The 14,397-nt window shown below is 40.9% G+C and overlaps 1 protein-coding gene across 5 annotated transcripts in view; it reads right to left on the bottom strand.

The window, feature by feature from the left end:
* Positions 1–14,397, bottom strand: part of RLF (RLF zinc finger) — a 49,531-nt gene that overhangs the window by 10,585 nt on the left and 24,549 nt on the right. For 2 of the 5 annotated variants that reach the window (XM_086764812.1, XM_086764815.1), the window contains exons 5-6: positions 11,046–11,248; positions 5,075–5,211 (exon numbers count right to left, since the gene is read on the bottom strand). In XM_086764812.1, the coding sequence (XP_086620938.1) occupies positions 5,075–5,211; positions 11,046–11,248 (340 nt within the window). Of the gene's footprint in view, positions 1–5,074; positions 5,212–11,045; positions 11,267–13,043; positions 13,064–14,397 lie in introns of those variants that run through there. The other 3 variants (XM_086764816.1, XM_086764814.1, XM_086764817.1) reach the window with 3 other exon arrangements.

The following is a 14,397-nucleotide window of genomic DNA, read 5'->3' as shown; positions in this document are numbered from 1 at the left end:
CAGAAGCACCAGTACACTTCTTCACTGGTACTTGTCTGCTCACATGGTAAACTAATCAAACATTAATCTGTAGAAAGCTAAACACAGTTTTGGCTGGGCGAAATGAATGTGCTCACTACAGGTCAGAGGGGCCCAGAGCCAGAACAACAGACGAGGCAGACTTCTGCAACTAGCACCACAACAGGGCAAGAATTTATCTTCTGCTTTTTGGCAGCAGAAAATTGTTAGGACTGGCTCAAGTATGAGTACGGCACCGAAGCTCCATCTTCATCCACTACATAAGACACTCGCCCACACTAACAGGATCTCAAAAGCACCTTCACTTTCACCTGCTCTTTACAGCTGTCAACAGGTCTTTTTTCCTTTGTCTAAACCAGAATACTTCCAATCCGGATCACTAATGCTGGTTTACAGCATAAAGCAAGATCTGGGGCAGAATGGCAGGAACACGTGGCTGGCAGCAAGCAGGACTGCACCGGACAACACTGCTTGCTTACAGTTCGGTTAAAGGCCAGCCAGGGGCTTGCAGAAAATGTTTCATCAATGTATTGCTGCTCTAAGAATCAAGAAGAACATGATCCAGAAAATTCTGCAGGAAGCAATTTTATTTAAGGATCCTACAGATGAGTAGAACACTTCCAAGTATGTATGCTAGGGCTTGCCCGTCGAACCGAATCCGTAACAGCACAAAGGGAAGCTGACCTGTAAGTGACACTGTACCAGACGGTCTCTGCTCTTCTTACTCCCTGCTCTCCTCTCAAAGAATTTTAGCAAATGTTTTAGTCACCAATCAGTTCTGGTCTACCAAATTTACCAATAATGCACCAGAAGTACACTATGAAAACTGATATCATTTATTGACTTGAAACACCATTTTGCAGGCTTATGATTAAATAGACACAACAAAAAGTTACATTTTATTATTAAAAGCCAAAATCCAGAAGGTGTTAATGCTACAAAAAAATGTGAGTCCAAATCATCAGTAGATCAAGCACCACAGAGGAAAATAATCTTTCAACTACAGTGCTCTCTTTTTGAACCAGACAGGACATTCTGTGAAGTGAATTAAGCAATTGCTGTCCCTTAAAGTGAGCAGCTGGTCTCAGAAAGGAGTATGCCTCGGTTTATGTATTCAACTTAACTAAGTAATTGTGATGGGTGCGCTCCGCCCCCTGAGCAGGCTGGTGGTGGTTTGGTACAGTCTCTAAAGGAGGCGAAGGCCTGAGCCACAGCCAGGCCAAGAACTCCTCGAGTTTCAATCTGTTCTCTGAACACCTGCAAAGGAGCGGAGCGACACGGTGAGCATTGATGCGTATGACCTTCGAACACCAGATCACGCAAGTAACTCAGAAGCAGTGGGTGGCTTTCCCAAGACTCATTTATCAAGGAACAAAGCGGTGGGTAGAAGGAGTCTCATGCACGCGTTTTCCATCATGTGTAATCTGACTACAAGCCAACCGCTTTATTCCATAAATACGACAGCCTAAGAGGGCCGCCTTTGAGCTCGCCCGGCTAGGCAGCATGGTGGTGGTGGTGATCTCCCCTTGAGCTGGGACACCTCTCAAAGTCGCTCCTCGAGGCAGAGAGGCCTTGTACCAACGGCAGAACTTTGGTAAGTGACCGATATTGCGCATGGTCTTGTACTATGGTAACTTTGATTCTGCCTTGCTAACTTTGATCGCATGCTGAATTGACACTGATGAAACATTCTATAAGCTTTGCATATACAATCCTTAAGATATAAACCACTGACCAAGTCTGGGACTAAGTCTGGATCCCGATGCACCCAGAGTCCTCTCTAAGAAGGGGTTTAGAAAGCAAGGGGGTCCGCTCTGAACCTCATGACGCAATGGGATAGTCCTTACTCCTCGCACCTCTGGTCTCTGAATCATTCTAATTGAAGCGTAACCCAATTTTCCTTTGTATGTTTTTCCATGCAGTAACTGGGGTGAACCTTGCCATCAAACTTTAATAGTTATAAAAGTGTGAATTTAAAATCGCTTTTGCTAACACCTTTGACAGTGGTTCTTTAAGCCATCTAATTCACCCATTTGTGACAAACTGGTGTAGTTGGCAGGATCCTAAATCAGGCTTCATGACAAACTGGTGTATTCAACAAGATCCTAAAATACTGCCACAAATCCTGATTTAAGTGTGTATTTATGCTGTACTTAAGCCTATACAATGGCTAGCAAGCAACCTCTAGCATGTGATTCTTCCACATTAGTTTTAGCTGTAGGATTAGGCTAAATATGTAGATTGCAGTGAGTTCATCTTAACATTTCCTGTCCTTCCAGACAGCTCTGACATTCGTCATGCTTTTGATTGAGCTCAATTTACTAACTACTTTCTCTCTTTTACAGGGTATTGATTCAAATCAGCTTTGCAATGATTTCAGTGGTCACCGCAGTCTGTAGGGAGTAGAGGCCTCCTCATTTTTGTGAGACATAATATCCACTACGTCTGTAACGTGTAATCTCACATCTCATCAGTTGGGCTGGCTGATCTGACATAAGTAATCCTTCAAATTAAAAGTTTTATGTCATATCAGGGACTTGAATTCATCTACCGTGTGGCTAAATAACCACTAGATCTGCATCTGCCACAAGGAAAGTAGGTGGAGATCAATAAAAGGCCATCAAATAGCAGTTCACCGTAAGACCAGCAAGGCATCCTTATTTTCAAGCAACAGCCCTTTTTAAACAGATTTACAGGTACAGCCACAAAGTAAGAAAATAATCTGATAGTCAAGAGGTATAGATTCACAAGACAGGAGTCCATCAGAAGGTGAACTTCTTCAATTTGGACTCCAGCATCCTGGAAGCTTTGCTCTTCAGTGGGTACAGACTGTGCAATTGTGTTGTACACGGACTGCTATGTACAGTACTAGAATTTGAATTCGTACACTTACACAACTTCAGTGTTGGACAGAAGACTTCATTTTCCTGTCTCACCCCTGGGGGAAGGCAGCTGGAACGTGAGGAGTTTGTCCAGACAGCAGCAGAGGGGCCAATTGTGGCATGCCTGGACATAGCAGCAAAGTTTGAACCAGCACCTTTCATCTGAACAACCACTGCAACGGTGCAGTCATAACGGTACGACTGTAGCATGACTGGCACAAACCTGCTAACACTCTGTAGGCAGGAATGCACTTGTGTTGCTAGACTGTGCTAACATTTTTATCTCCTAGGCTAGCCCATGGTAAATCTGATGTGGAAGTACCTACTCATCTTAAAGCTGCACCGTGTTTTGTGTAGACTCAGCCTTAGGCAGGCCCCATCATGGGCCAAACCAGCAGGGATATGAGAAATCTACTGCTCTAATTGATCCCCCCTGACTCGTTAGTCAGGAGAAAATGTAGGCTAAACAAGTTACAGGACCTGAAAGCTTCATTCAAATTCTAACCAGTTTCAGTTCAGACTGTGTACTGCAAGCAAAAAATCCACCCATAGTTGTTGTCACAAAAACCAGATGTTATTCTGCAACAATAAATGCTACATCACTGAAGTCTGTTCTCCAGTCCCAATAGTTTAAAAGTCTCAGCCACGCATGAAGTCCAGCGCTCTTCATTTGCACAGTCTTCACATAGAATTGCTTAACAAGTCTCCCTGAGCCACAGGAAATCATTTAGTTCACCCTTAAAGAATTTTAGTAGTTGTTGGGTTTTTTTGTTTGTTTGTTTGTGGTTTTTTTTGCATGGTGGCTTGTTTTGTTTTGTTTTGTTTTTTAAAAAAAAGAGACCATGGGATGGACTTCAGCCTCATATCTCTTTGGACATGGCTCTAATGACACATTTCAGTAGTGAAAAACAGTCAGCCTCTAGAACTTCCAAGTGTGGTGCACTCTTGAATCTTCCATGAGTTCATTTCTCTCTGCCACAGCTGATAGAATCCAGATTCCCAAGATACACTTGAGACGTCTGGTAATGTAAAGCTTTAGCCAGATCACTGTTTAAACAGCAGAAAACTACACATTCAGCCATGCCTTGAAAGCCAAAACTACAAACTCTTTGTAAGGGGCAGAAAGCAGCTTCCCTGCTTTGGCTCTACCAGTTTGCCACTGCTGAAACAGAGATGCAAAAAGTTTTGCATCTCCAATCAGTTAAGAGGGCAGAGACGTTTTATAGTCACAATCTGTTCAAGACAGAATCCCAGAAGGGTTTGGGTGGGAAGGGACCGTTAAAGCCCACCCAGCCCAACCCCCCTGCCAGGAGCAGGAACATCTCCAACCAGATCAGGTTGCTCAGAGCCCCGGCCAACCTGGCCTGGAATGTTTCCAGGGATGGGGCATCCACCGCCTCTCTGGGCAGCCTGGGCCAGTGTGACACCACCCTCAGTGTAAAAATTTTTCTCCTTATGTCCAGTCTGAATCTGCCCTCTTTCAGTTTAAAGACATTACCCCTCGTCCTATCACAACAGGCCCTCTAAAAAGTTTCTCCTCGTCTTTCTTACAAACTCTCTTTAAGTACTGAAAGGCTGCAATAAGGTCTTCTCTGAGCCTTCTGTTCTCCTGGCTGAAGGCCTAGTACTACAACCGAGTTGCAGAAATTACAAACATATAAAAAGGGTCTCTGGGAAAAAAAAAATAAAATAAAAACAATAATTTAAAAGATGTTAATTCTGCACATTCCTACTACTTACATTTCTGTGGAAGAAGTGAAAAAAAGGCATCAAACTCTCATGGGTCTAAACACTCAAGAGGAAAGAACTGAATTACAATATACTTTGTGGAACCACAAAGCTTAGGAGTTTGACACCAGCTCAGAGAGCACTGATCCAGCACTACTTACAGAGCAACTGCATCACTGAAGCACTACTGTTAATGCCAACTATTATTGTTTCATTTTTAAATGGTTTGAACATTACTTTTATCTGATCTACTGCTCTATTACAATAGCAAGATGAGTCCTTACTTATTTTGTCACAAGTTATCTAGAAAGTACTCCAGCCTGATGTACTTCTCAAATTAAAGATATATCCACTTTTCTCTACATATTTTTGTACTAGATCACCTCAATTCTCTCGCATTGAGGCCAGTGAAGAAGAGGTAGGAGTAGTAGTAACTTACTACTTACCAAGAACAATACACATTTGCTGTTTGAAGCTGATGAGTAAGGTATGTTGTACAAAGAATAAATGCAGTGTTTTCTTGTCCCTCAGATTCCAGATTACATATGATGTCCAGTACTTCTTTGCAATCCACCTTTGCAATCTTAAAGAAAAAAAAATTAAAAAGAAAAGGCACTTTATTCTCAGTATGTGTACAGAAGAAATGCATGTTTACTCTGTCAAAGGAAACAGTCTCACATATGAACAAAACACTATGACTCCTTTTAGTATCCGAAGTTCATACCACACCTTTCAGCTACGGAATGGCAGAGTTCATGTGTTAGTTCTCACCCCTTCTCAGTATTAATTTTCTTTGGGACCATCTTCCATTTTGTGCAGCTTAGCAAAATCCTTACAGGCAACAGCCTATCTAAAACTTTGCATTCCTTCTCTGCACTTGTAGGCATGCCTGTTTTCCTTTTGAAAATTAAAACCCAGTTCCAAAATGGTCAAAGGATGTGTAAAAACCAGTCTCTTGTCCTCTTTGTCCACAAGTGCTGATTCTGAACAATCACACTCCAAAGCATGATGTTAAAAACAGAGTTTAGATGAGAGAGAAATCTCATTGAAGTTCTGGAAAGCCTACTTAAAGGTAGTACCTATCCATGTATCAAAACAGAGCATTAGCTTGGTTATAAGCCAGGTATTTTATACCACAAACAGTAATTATGTCGTGCTTCTACTAGTAAGACAACACCTCTTTTAATACACTGTTTCCACCAGATCTATTGCGCTTCATAGAATAGGCTGTACTCAAGCAACAACCACTTTAATCAGCTGTTGCTACTAGAAACAACTCAAACCCCTTGTTCATGATGAAAAATAAGAACAAAAGGAAGTTAAAATATACCAAACTAATTTTCACAGACGTCTCATTCAACAGGAAAAGCAGAAGCAGGGATACCACCCCAGTTTTCCATACAGGCTTGACAGTGGAGATCACTGAGTAAAGACATTTTCTAGGGTCCACCGACGTTTGGTCAGTACTGATCTTTGCAGCAGACGTTTTTAGAGCAATTCACAAGCTGCAAGTGCCTGAAGATGTGTCAGTTTTGCATTTGACAAAGAGTAATACGTAGCAGATTATTTTGGTCTGGAGTTTTGTTACTGACTCACCTCTGGCAAGAGAGAAACCTCAGATGACCTTAAGTGACAATGCTTTGCTAACTAAGGGGACAGACACCATTGCTCCTTGCATGTCAGAGATAATAAACACTTACAATATCTGCAAATCAAGTGCACCTCCACCAGGTTGGGGAAGATGGAAAAGCAAGTCCATATCAATGGCCACATGGAAAAATTTTGAAGGTGTTCATCACCCCACTGAGAGAAGATGGCTGTTCTAGCTAACATATTTTAAAAGGAAAAAGGAAAAAAAAAAAAGCAAGCTATTGATGTATTGATGCATACCATCTCGCTCCAACATCCTCTGCCAGCAGTACCTTTCTCATGCTCTCATCTACGTTCGGTACTTACAGGCACACAGGCTTTCAGCTTGTGTGGGAGGTCTAGTTGGATACATGTCTGATAGCTGGGCAACTCCAGTCTTCTCACAGTATTCTACCACCTCTCTTCACTCAGTTATTCCTATTCTTTATAGATTACAATTTCCATCAGCACATTTTATAAAGCAAACTAGGAAAACAAAGCTCAATGACTCAAACTTTTGTCTTTGATAATTTCCACAATTACACACAGCCATTTCCTCAATACTGCAGCTCATATTTTTAAATAATGCAAGAGGCTGCCTGCAGCGGTTCGATACAAGGCTAATCTTCCAGGTCTTCATTTTTAGTAAAACAAAATTTGTCAGTGCACATAAATATGGGATACATTTCCTCCACAAATAAATCTGAAGACAACGTGACAGCCTATCTGTGATCTACTTGTCCAGGCATCACTTCACAGAGACCATGCTCAATTACCCAGTTGCATTAAAGGAATAATCACTGAACAACTGTTTCAAAAACATCAAAACCTACTTGCTAGGGTTTCTTAGGCTACAGAATAACAAAACCTGACATTTTTAAAAGCCATCAGTTATTCCTCAGACACACTGTAACAAGACCTGGAACTTCAGCTATGCCCTGGACCAGCAGGACCCAAACATCAGCTCCAGAAACCAGCATGTCCGTGGTGCCTGGAGCAGCCTGCAGCCACGCAACATGTTGGATTTGCTCTCCTTCTCACACAGAAATTTGATTCTTTTGGGTCAAACTCACTCATATTCAGGATGTTAACTACTGAGTAAGCAACAAGGCAATCTGTTTTCAAGTCGTGTTTATTTCAAATTTTGTCAATAATCCATCTTATTTCAGAGTTTGGGTTTTTGTTTTGGTTTATTCACTTATAATAATAATTAAGATAAAAAGTCCAAATGGACAGCTTGAAGTCATCCAATAATATCCAGTCAGTCACTTAAGTGACAAACAAGACACTCACTAAATGAAAGTGTCTTTATTAAACCTGGAATAAGTGCTTCTGTTACTCTGTCAGAAACCCAACAAGACCAACAGCTGAATGGAAGTTCAGAGACTCTAGAATGAACAGTGCCAAGATATTTCACATTGGAGTTGTTAACAGAATGTGGGGAGGATGACAGCATTTTTCAACAAGAAGGATGCCCGTTTACTCTCAAAGTTGTTCTATGGAACATACAACCATGTAACATTTATCTGTCTTTGTCTTCCGTGTCATCTCAGTTTGAAAAAAAAAAAAAAAAAGAAAAAAAAGTTTTATCATTACAAAGACACGTCATTTCTTACATTCTTTAATTTCTTACCTAAATCATAAAAATTTCTTACCACTAACCTAAGCCTTTTACCAGTTTTTTAGTAGGGCATCATGTTAATACTCCTTATAGAAGGGGCACCCAACCTGCTTATCTAGAGGCTTACTCTCCTTTCAGTAAAGACACGTCATGAACTGACTAAAAGCAACTTAGCTTCAGCTCAGAGACTGTAAATTCCACTAGCTGAGTTAGTACAACGTACTCTTGGGTCTGTCAACGTAGGCTACTCTTTTCCAGCGTACTACCTTATTTACATTAAACAATGCTGCTACCATTGCAAGAATTTTGAAGCTGCTGCCTCAAAATTTAATAAAAGAACATGTTTGTATCAGAAATATTTCACTAAGCACACTTAGTTTGCAGGGCAAGGAAGACTTAGGTTAAGTTTTTGCAATCTTCCAATCAAATCGGAAGTTACAGAGGGAAGCAAATACTTGGTTTAACTTGCCAATAGAAACAACACAGTAACTAAGAATATTTTTGCAAGCAAACTCATGATAAGCAACTATCCTTGCCCAGTGTTTTAACAAGCTTCACTGTCTTTCCCTCTTGCTCTTTTAAGCACACAATGCAAGAACAACTCCTTATTCTATAGGCAGTGTCTGGAAAGGGTCCCCGGAAGATAACTGTTACTCAGCTTCCCAGTTGAATTTTTTTATGAAGGGGATAATGGGCATTTGCTTACATTCAGACTTCCTCAAGAGCTTTACTCTCAGATTCTTGAATCGTCTTTCCCAAAGAAAGCCCAGTCGAAAAAACCCCTACTTTGATGATAAGTGATGGCTACATGGAGCTCATACGCAACCTAGCCAGCAATCACACTGACATGCTACAGAGACAATCAGTTATCATTTAAACCATCAATCTGGCTTCAATTTTATGTGGTTCTTTCATTTGAAAATCCCATTTTGTTCCCCAATTATGAAATATTTGGGGCTTCATGCTTTTTGCATGTTATTAATTACTCGTTAACTACTGTGTAGAAGAATCTCTTGAATTAGTGTTTTAATTGGTTCAATAAAATTGGCAAGCTCAAGCCAAACACAGGGATCAGTAAGACAGACAGCAGTTCTTAGTTCTGTTACTTTCTATGTTTCTCACAGAGCAGCAAGAGATTCTGGTGAGCAAGTAATTACACAGTAATGTTATTTGTTACACGTGTGCCTTAGGATTAAAGTACCAAAAGGTACCAGAAATGCAAGAGTACTTTATATATAATGTATATACAGAGTTATAACCATATATACATACACATATGTATGTACATACATATATACACATCCACACACACGTATATGTGGATGTTACTGCCTATAGATATAGTCAGAAGCTGCCTTAATTTTTAGGAGCTCAGCAATTTAACTTCCAGGCCTGACCTAGCCATTCCAATCACTTCCAGTTCCTGCAAAGAGATGACTTTACATCGTCTAATCTTCCAAAATAAATTATTTCTCTCCAGTCCTGCCCAAGCTAACTGCACTCATATTCGCCATTTTGTAACATTTACTTTCCTAGCTAAGCCCTGTTCCTACCCCGTCCTACTCAGAACATCAAATTTCACTTAACCCTTGTTTCTTTTATCGCAGTTAACTCCCTCGTTCCTCCACTGGCTTTCTGGTCATTGCCACCTCTCGTTCTCCAACAGCTGCCATGCTTTGCGCTCTTCATCTCTAATCCATCTCTTTTTCCCACTTGTAATTAGACCTGATAACTTTCTACCTGAGGAAGAGGACAGGTAACATGAAAATATAACACAACTCTTGCTTTCTGAAAACAAAGGTGGAAAAAAAAAAGTGTTTTAAAAGTCTCAGATTTCAGCAATACTGAAAGCATGTGCCAACTACACAATACCTCTGACCAAGCATGCAAAGAAACATGACATGCAAGCCCTCACACTGCCAATTATTTACATCAACTTTCTGGCACTGTAACACCACTAACCCTACACTTTTCACAATGCTGGCCACAGGTCCAGTTAAGTCAATAAACCATACCGTTTTAAGATTCTGCTTCGATGCTTAGAGACTTCATTTTCCCATAAAAGGTTTAATTAAGTCATGACCATAATTTGACTCAGGTCCTCAATCTGTGTCCTAGCTTTCATACTGAGAAGCAAGTGAAGACTTTTCTGAGTATTTAGGTAAACAAGAGACAGCTGCACTTCACAACTCTTAAATGAAACAAAACACTGAAGACAACTGAATGTGATTTCTATGCCATTCACCATTAGTAGCCAATCCAACCCAAGAACATGTTGCAAGTTACCCACACATCCCAAGTGCCTCCAGTACACAGACCGTGTCTGCAGTGCGCTGTTCAATGCTGTCATTGCTCCTACAGTCCAGCAAACCGAGGGGAATCCGGCTCAAACCGAAGAGACTGTCTGAGGGTACACCTATCCAAGTATTTATTTTTCAAAAGAAGTATTTTTAAAGGATTGCTTTTTAAACAGTTTACACATATAACAAGAACACTCCAAACAAGTCTGCCACTCACTCAGGAAGTGCAGACATCAGAGTTGCTTTTTTTTTTTTTTTTTTAAAATACATGAAGCCTAGTTTCACAGAGGCTTACTCAAAATGTTCAAGTCTCACATTTAAAACTACACAAAACCCATACAACTCTAACAAGAACAGTGAGTGATAAAAATAACAGATGTGCGAGATCAACAGGAAACAGAGGCAAGAGTTGTACGACTGCTGTTCCGATTGCAATGTGTTTACACAAATCATTACTGTAAGAGGAAGACTAAGTGCTTTGGAGAGAAAAAAAAAAAAAACAAAAAAAAAAAACTTTACTTCCTTAGGTCAGAATAACCAGAAGAGAAGTAACTGCTCTAGTACTAGTACTTGAGTCAGAAAAGATAGCTTTCCAATTATATTTTGCTTACATGGGGAACTGAAGTTAGAAGCTTTATTTTAATTTTTCAAACACATCTAACCTCGAATGCAAGCACATAATACATACTTATCTACATCAGCAGTTAACACAAATGTTCTTTCCCTACTGCAGTCTGCAATAGATCATGTCTCTTTTGGAACTCTGCTGCAACAGTTTCACTCTTCAGCTTCAGCTCCCAGTATTGCAGAAATAAATTCCAAAATGCTTGATAAATACACATTAGAAAGGGACTATGGATTACTAACCTCCTTAATGGAGTCTTCATTAGGCAGCATAGAACACACACATGTGATGTAGGCTTGGCGGAAAGATGAAACATTTGCAATTTCTGGAGAATCTGCACACAATTTTGACAACAAAGTAGCTTGTGGGATGCAGTTTGACTTCATCAAATGTTTTATTCGCATCTGCAGAAAGGAAGGCCCTTCTCGTGTAATCAATTTATTAGCTAGGAAAAGAAAAAAGCCTTTGAGAATACACCAATTTACAGCTGACACTTAATTGAAATTGTCTCACTGCATTCACACTTCATTTTATTACAAACTCATGTAAGTATGGTCAGCTTCCTTCGGAAACTCTAGGTGTGATAAAAAGTGACAGCAATAAATGGAATATTTTCTCCCAAACAAATTCAGACCAACTGTGTAGGGAGAGAACGCTGGGCTACAGAAAACAGACACCCTTCACCCCCCAACCAAAAGACGGCATCCATTAAGGCGATAAGGAAATATGCCACAGGGGTGGCTAACGGACACTGATCAGACCATACAGGATTTTGAACAAGACACCAGTAGTTTAGCTGAGATTCAAAAATCTTCGACTTTGAATTGTAGCTTCATATTCCAATGAACTACAAATATTTCAAACAAAGCATTATGTACATTTCAACCCGAGATTTTTCCACTCAAGTTGTTAAAACCCTACATAATGCCAAAAGGAAGTTGATGGTGAAAATGTTATCTTTGTGGTACTTTGGAAGAATTGTGTTTAAGGCACACTACGCTTATGCTCTAGATGAACAAAATACAACCAATCATTATGAGACCTGATGAACTAATTAAATAGTAAAAAAAATATAACTTCAGATTATTTTTGTAAGTAGTTAGCAAAATTTATTTAATCTGATTAAAAACCCTACAGATTTAGCTTTATTATCTTCCCAGGTTCTTATAGAATCACAGAGTACCTCAAGCTGGAAGGAACCCATAAGGATCATCAAGTCCAACTCCCTGCTCCTTGCAGGACTACCTAAAACTAAACCATATGACTAAGAGTCGTCCAGATGCTCCTTGAACTCTGACAGGCTCGGTGCCACGGGGAGCCCAGTCCAGGGACTGACCACTCTCTCAGCGAAGAACCTTTTCCTAACGTCCAATCCTAAACTTCCCCTGATGCAGCTTCACCCACTTCCTTGTGTCCTATCACTGGTCACCAGAGAGAGGGGATCAGCACCTCCCCCTCCACTGCTCGCCTTAAGGAAGCTGTAGACTGCGATGAGGGCACCCCTCAGCCTTCTCTTCTCCAAGTCAAACAAGCCAAGTGACCTCAGCCGCTCCTCTTAAGTCTTGCCCTCAAGGCCTTTTACCATCTTGGTCGCCCTCCCCTGGACACACTCTAATAGTTCGATGTCCTTTTATTGAGGCACCCAAAACGGCACACAGTACGCGAGGTGGGGTCGCACCAGTGCGGCACAGAGTGGGACGATCTCCTCCCTCGATCGGCTAGCTGTGCTGTGCTTGATGCACTCCAGGACACGGTTGACCCTTTTGGCTGCCAGGGCACACAACTCGCGTTCAATGTGCCATCAACCCAAAACCCCAGATCTCCTTCCACAGGCCTGCTCTCCAGCCTCTCATCCCCCCATTTGGACGAATGCCCATAAGCATTCAAAGCAGTTTTGAATGTAGTCTCTGTTTCTACAGCTCTTGGCTCACAAAATAATTTTTTTTTAGGTCCATGAGAAGAATAAAAGAATGATTAGAAAAAAATAAGATGTTCTATTTACGTGCACTAAGAATTATTTTGATTCCTCTTGTTTCTTATTACACAGCTAGACATGCACTCAGCAATTGCCTAAATTAAGTTTTTACTGACGTGTCAGAGTCAACTAGCCAAGCCATGGGAAGCATTTTAAGAGTACCTGCAGTCAGCCAAATTCAGTGTCATTAAGTTTAACAGTCACACTTGTATCTTTAAGCGCAAGACAAGAGAAACTTGCTATGGAATACAGGAGGTAGACTCACTTCAGCTCGCTGCAATCTTTGGGAGCGGCTACTAAGCACGTGTACCCCTCCTTCCCCAAGGGTGGAGGGTCTGTGCGCCCTGGCCAACTCCTCCACACCCAAGCGAGTGCGTATTAAACTCTGCAAAAGAGGCAAGTGACAAACTGAGCTCCTCTGTCATGCAGACATAAGTGATGAAGGCTGGAGCAAAAGTCAGATATCTGACTAGTGATTTATTTTTATCTTAGCAGTTAGTTTTCCTCCGAAGCGTCTATTCTTTCCCAGCAGCCTGCCTGCAACAACCTCCCTTTCCCTGAAAAGGGAAGAAAAACTCAGTTTGCTGTCTATTCCTCAGAACAGTTCTTTTCCCCTCAGAGAGCCTAATTTTGTATTCAATCCTAAATCTTTTAGGTTTCCAAAACCTGCGCCTGAACAGATTTTCTTGCTCCTTCTCTTCCTAGACCTCCTGCTGTTGTCTGTTCTGTCCCAGTGTTCTACCAAGCACCTCAGGACAAAACCGGCTTGCTACAAAAATCAATGCAAAGATACCTTGCAACTCCTCCCTCCTGGAAATGTTTCAGAGTAGTAAAAGGTCAGTGCAGTTTCAAACTCTACATATATCTAAAGGGCCAAAAAGTAGGGATAAAAGATTCCCCTCTCACCCAAAAGACTTGCCTTATAAGACGAATTTAAGTTATACCTCAATACTGTGAATACAGCCTTATTGTGAATAAAGCCTAAGGCATGAAAAGACTCCACAACTACTATAAGAAACGTTCAAGAGAAACAGAATCTTGGGTAAGCATTTCCACGGAAAGTACCTCTGGAATGGGACAACAACGCGCTCTAGTGCAGTAAGATATGATTACTATATACGAATGACATTGAGGTCTGTGTATTTTACAATAACAGCTTGGCAGAGAGTTCTCCCAGCTTTCCTACAAATCAACTCATGTCAATACAGACATACAAGCAAATATTTATGCCCAAAACAACCATCTTGACAACAGCTGACAGCACAGAATAGCAACAACCACCCTACACACACAGCAGCTTACTAACAACCACAGAAGCAGCAGACAGAACCTAAGATGCTACGAAACTCTTGCTGGAACAAATTTGGTAAGTGGCATTTAGTTCCTTTTCAGGGACAGTGCATTTAAAAAAAAAAAACAAAAACCAAACAACTGAAAACCAATTGTGCTAGAGCTCTTTCTGCAGCCCTTACGCAACATGCCTAACAGCAGAACTGTCATCCCTGCTGCAACCTGAAGAAAGGGCATTTTGATTCCTGCTGTTTCTATCAGATGGAGCCTGGTAGTCAGAAGAGAACATCACATAGATTAAAGAAGTGACAGAAGTAAAAGAAGGAAGA

This window comes from Chlamydotis macqueenii, chromosome 22, assembly GCF_036417535.1.
Source record: "Chlamydotis macqueenii isolate bChlMac1 chromosome 22, bChlMac1.mat, whole genome shotgun sequence".
In the NCBI taxonomy this organism is placed as follows: Eukaryota; Metazoa; Chordata; class Aves; order Otidiformes; family Otididae; genus Chlamydotis; species Chlamydotis macqueenii.
Note: the sequence above shows the minus strand (reverse complement) of the source record. Positions and strands in the feature narration are given on the sequence as shown.